The sequence below is a fragment of the Salvia splendens genome, chromosome 14 (assembly GCF_004379255.2).
Source record: "Salvia splendens isolate huo1 chromosome 14, SspV2, whole genome shotgun sequence".
NCBI classification, from domain to species: Eukaryota; Viridiplantae; Streptophyta; class Magnoliopsida; order Lamiales; family Lamiaceae; genus Salvia; species Salvia splendens.
In genome coordinates this window covers 24226778-24231665 of record NC_056045.1, presented here as the reverse complement: position 1 = coordinate 24231665, position 4888 = coordinate 24226778, and the positions used below count along the sequence as shown (strand labels likewise).

Genomic DNA, 4888 nt, shown 5'->3' with positions numbered 1-4888 from the left:
AAATTTATTTTTATTAGTAAAAGTATACATCAAATATCTCTTTGAAAAAAAAAGAAATAGAAGGAAATGTAGACGATCTCACCCAGAATGTTAGTCAAATTTTTAGATACTTTATGAAGAAGTATAAAAAAATTCTATCGTTCAAAATTTAGAAGAAAAATCATGAATTACGTCAACTTCTATATACATCCTTTCCATATTTGTCTTCCGCCTTTTATTGGGGGAATGAGGCAAGTTTAATTTGACCTTCATTTTTGCATATTATACGAGTATAAAACATTTATCTAATTAATAAAAAGACATAATTATAAATACAATTTGACCAAATCACAGCCATAAATTCTTACCCTTTCCCCGCCTGCGCGCCCAACTTCTTCTTCAACCCAAATTCTTCCATCTCTCTCTTTTTTCTCATCTGCCCTCCATGCACCTAAAGCTCCACTTTCTCTCTCATCACCTCAACAAAGAAAACAACCACTTCCTCATACTCTCCTCCTTAATCCTCACCGCCGTAGTCGGCTACAACCTCCTCACACAGCTACACCCTCTCTCTCCCTTCAACATCGGCTTCTTCACCCGGATCCTACCCAATAACCCGGCTTCAAAAGCCTGCGATTTCAGCTACGGCAGGTGGGTTTGGGATGAAACCCAACCGGGTCGGACCTACACCGAGAATTGCCCGTTTCTGGATCCGGGTTTCCGCTGCCTAAGTAACGGCCGCCGCGATTCCGGTTACCAGAAATGGCGCTGGCAGCCTCATCAATGTGATATTCCTAGGTATTTATTTATTACTATTTTTTAATTTATTTCGAAGAATATTATATCATTAAATTGGAATTGTGAGGTTTGTTGACGAATCATTACAATTACTACTATTATGTTTTCTTTGTGTAATTTAACGTTTGCTTGTAGCGTGGATCATGCATGTAACATGTTACTAATGCTATTTTATTTGTTTTATTGCACTCTTTTGGAGGCCATGCACGTGGTGGTTTTGGGTTTGTGGCTTTGGCTTCAATATTTTTTACTGAGATCTGCAGATTTTGATATTGGCATATTTTATAAAGTTCATTTAATTTTTATGTTTTGTGTTGTGTTTAGTAAATGTCAACTAGTGCCTTTTGTGCTGTAAATATAAAGTTGAGACATGTTAAGTGCATAGGCTTCATGCTTGTTGATTCTGTCCCCCCCATAAAGCAGCAGTCATATGATATTTCATAATTGCAATTGTTAAGTGCCAAACTTTTGCCCATACATATGTCCTTTTTGTTGCAAATTGAAATTTTAATTTCTTTTTGAAATGATACAAATTAGATATAGTATCTATATAGGTTTGATGAGAAGGAGTTTCTAGAGCGGAGCCGAGGCGGGCGGGTTGTGTTTGTGGGTGACTCGATCGGCCGAAACCAATGGGAGTCACTAGTGTGCATGCTCGCGCGAGGCGTCTCCAATGCGTCCGCAATATACGAAGAAAACGGAAACCCAATAACAAAGCACAAAGGGTACCTCTCCATCAAATTTCAAGATTACAATCTCACGGTAGAGTATTTCAGAGTGCCTTACCTCGTGACCACGGGTCGCCCACCTAAAGGCGCCCCGGAGCAGGTCCGGGGCGCCATCATGGTCGATAAGCTGCACTGGCTATCGTCCAAGTGGGTGGGCGTGGACGTCCTCATTTTCAGCGCGGGACATTGGTGGAACCAAGACAAGACATTAAACTCGTACGTATGCACACATGCTCGCTATTCGAGGATGCATGCTTACCACTAACGCCTCGTGATACGACAGGGGCCACTACTTTCAGGAGATGGAGCATGTGAATATGACAATGGATGTGATGGAAGCTTTTCGAAGATCCCTCCACACTTTGAAGCTGTGGGTGACACAAAAATTGGACACTAGGAAATCTCATGTCTTCTTTAGGAGTTACTCCCCTGTACATTTCAGGTAAATTTTAAGTCTCATGTCCTTTTATAATTTGGTAGACTTGAAATATAGTGCAATGTTGATGTTGGTAGGGATGGGGAATGGAACAGAGGTGGGTACTGCAATACGAGCAACGAGCCCGAGACGGACTACTCCAAACTCGAGCGGGAGCCACTGAACAATCAAATAATTTACGAGGTGTTTAGACAGAGAAATACAGAGGAAAACAGAGTTGAGATATTGAACATAACATATATGACAGGGCTGAGAAAAGATGGGCACCCATCGAGCAACTGGGAGCCGGGGACACCGGCCAGTGCGCCGCAGGATTGCAGCCACTGGTGCCTGCCCGGAGTGCCGGACACGTGGAACCAACTTCTTTATGCTCAGCTGCTGGCAATGGGATTCAGAACAAAGGGATGAAAAAAGCTGCTATTTTGTTGTTGCAGTGTTGCTAATATAGTAGTATGAGCTAACTTAACACCAAGTTTAGTATAAGAAAGTAAAGATTGGCATTGTATTATTGTTTTAAGTTAAGGTAACAAGTATTTTCAAATGTACCAATACTCTTAGATGAATTTTTGGGATATTAATTCAAGACTAATTCTCATTTGATAAGGAAACGAGCTACCCGTGTCTAAATAATGTTACTCTTCGTCTCTTCCGGTAAACTAATCACTCATCACTCATTTACAAACATGAAACATGCAAATTTATGGGGATTCCGCTTTTAATTATTGGTATTTTCTTTCTTTGGAGTTGGTGTTTTAGTATTTGATTTTAATTTCTAGCAGCCGCAGAATAATTTTTTAGCGTGACCAATACCAAATAAAAAGGCCACTTTCAAAAGTATTATAAACAAACATTATTACTACAAATACCGAAATACAAAAGGTCATTTAAAAAGTTTTCTAAATAATACACATACTTATTAAATAATGGGATTCCAATCAGTGTATATGACAGTTTGGCCGAGTGGTCTAAGGCGCCAGATTTAGGCTCTGGTCCGAAAGGGCGTGGGTTCAAATCCCACAGCTGTCAAAGTTTATTTTTTCCTCTTTTTTGCTGACTCTTACGGGGCCGAGCCGCCGAGGCCCAAAATTTAGGGGGTCCATATATTTCCTATTATCATATCACTCTTTTATTTTATATTTGATCGAGGCCCAAATTTTAGGGGGAGTATTATTTTATTTTATTTGAAACGCAGCTTTAAACGCCAAATAATTATCATACCACTTTTAATTTTTTCTTTTTTTACCTAAAACGTAGCTTTAAATGCATATTTTTTTTTTATTACAAAGACATATATTAGGACATATGGAAATGTTGAACTTCTTCGATTTCACCTATACCGTCGGCAGAAGGTAATTTAAAAAACCAAACAATTGGAGTCAAAATAAAATTAATACAGTAATTGATGGGGTACGTACTAAACAAGCCCAATAGCAGTGACGGCCCATCAGCCCAAAGCAGTTCGGCATTACCAAAGAGTTCGGCCCCAGCCTACAGCTCGGTAAAAGCCAACCAATCAGTTCGGCATTACCAAAGAGTTCGGCCCCAGCCTACAGCTCGGTAAAAGCCGACCAATCAAGCTCTACTCTCAGATCGGCAAAAGCTGCTCGGCAATAGTTCAGAAGTTCGGTCTCAGTATTCGACCGAACTGGGAGATAGTGGACTCATGCAGAACCTCCACGACCTCCACTACACGATCTATTTAGTGGTGTCAACTCATGCAGGATAGCGGACCAAACAAAGAGATAGTGGACCCATGCAGGATCTCATGACCTCCACGACATCCACTACCTAGTTAGTGGTGATGCAAGCCACGACCTAGTTAGTGGTGATGCAAGCCACGATCTTAGTTCAATGTATAAATAGAACTTAGATCAGATAGAAGGGGAGCTCTAGACATTAAATATCATATAGCAAGTCTGTATTTGTAAGCTGGAAAACCAGATCAAGCAATACAATCTTGCCCTCCTTTCTTCCCGTGGACGTAGATTTACCTCAGTAAATCGAACCACGTAATTCCTTGTGTCGTGATCTATATTCATTACCTGCATTTACTACCATCAAAAATTCGCCCAACCATCACTGGCGCCGTCTGTGGGAAACAAAGAACCAAATTTGTGATAAAGCGAATTTTTGACCCTTTTTCCACCCCAAAAAAAAAAAATGCATACCAGATCACATAACACCCATAATACCGTTCGTGATAACCCTGAGGAAGCTAGTCCAGCCCGCAGGTCTGGAAAACAGCCTCGGGAGAAATCTACTTCCAGTTCTCACGGAGAAGGAACAAGCCGCTCAAAGACTCATCGCACCGAGTCTTCCCAGCAGCCCGATTTGAACGAGGCTGTCAAATTGTTTTTGGCCGAGAAGCAGGAAGAGTTCTTAATTTTCCTGCAAAAGAGCCAAAAGCCGGAGACGAAAACGGTGGATTCTCCCTCCTCATCCAGACATGAAAGTCACTACCGCAGTAGTGCTGTGTCTTCCAAGAAGAAGAATCCTCAACCCCGACATGTTCCTGTTCCTCCTCGGTACCGGAATCACAGGAGAACTCCATCTCCTCCATACCGAAGAGATGTCGGGTTCGCCATGTACGGAGCATTGAAGACTCCGTTCTCGGACGATATCACCCGAACTCCCTTGCCACAGAACTACCGAACTCCGTCGATGACTTATGACGGGTTAGAGAATCCTCATGACTTCCTGGGACGCTATCAGTATAACATGGCGAACCAGGGTCTCAATGAGGTCCATATGTGCAAGCTGTTTCCCGAGCTGCTTATCGGGAACGCAAGAAGGTGGTTCGATAGCCTCCCCCAAGGCAGCATTAGATCTTACCGAGATCTAATGGATGCTTTCCACAGGAGGTTCTTTCAGAAAGCGGAAGCCCGAATCACTTCGGCTCAGCTGCTTTCTATACGTCAAAGTCGCGACGAAAAGATCAGCGACTTTA

At 41.9% G+C, this 4888-nt stretch overlaps 1 protein-coding gene and 1 non-coding gene across 3 annotated transcripts; both read left to right on the top strand.

Annotated features, from left to right (window-relative positions):
• The first annotated feature begins 359 nt into the window (after positions 1-359).
• Positions 360-2530, top strand: LOC121764028 (protein trichome birefringence-like 8). 2 transcript variants are annotated; one of them, XM_042160122.1, is made up of 4 exons: positions 360-777; positions 1332-1721; positions 1789-1947; positions 2037-2530. In XM_042160122.1, exons 1-4 carry the CDS (start codon positions 425-427, stop codon positions 2347-2349), a joined length of 1215 nt encoding a protein of 404 aa, XP_042016056.1. In that variant the 5' UTR covers positions 360-424; the 3' UTR covers positions 2350-2530. The 2 variants fall into 2 exon arrangements, with proteins under 2 accessions (XP_042016056.1, XP_042016055.1); XM_042160121.1 differs by having other exon boundaries at positions 2019-2530.
• A 357-nt stretch (positions 2531-2887) lies between these two features.
• TRNAL-UAG lies at positions 2888-2967 on the top strand. Its single transcript has one exon. It is a non-coding gene; the product is annotated as a tRNA-Leu (tRNA).
• The last annotated feature ends 1921 nt before the right edge of the window (positions 2968-4888 follow it).

Excerpts from the sequence above, each read along its gene's own strand:
- LOC121764028 (XM_042160121.1), top strand. The coding sequence starts at position 425 with ATGCACCTAAAGCTCCACTTTCTCTCTCATCACCTCAACAAAGAAAAC. Across the intron at positions 1,722-1,788 it reads CAAGACAAGACATTAAACTC|GGGCCACTACTTTCAGGAGA; the intron begins GTACGTATGCAC and ends GTGATACGACAG. Across the intron at positions 1,948-2,018 it reads TACTCCCCTGTACATTTCAG|GGATGGGGAATGGAACAGAG; the intron begins GTAAATTTTAAG and ends TGATGTTGGTAG.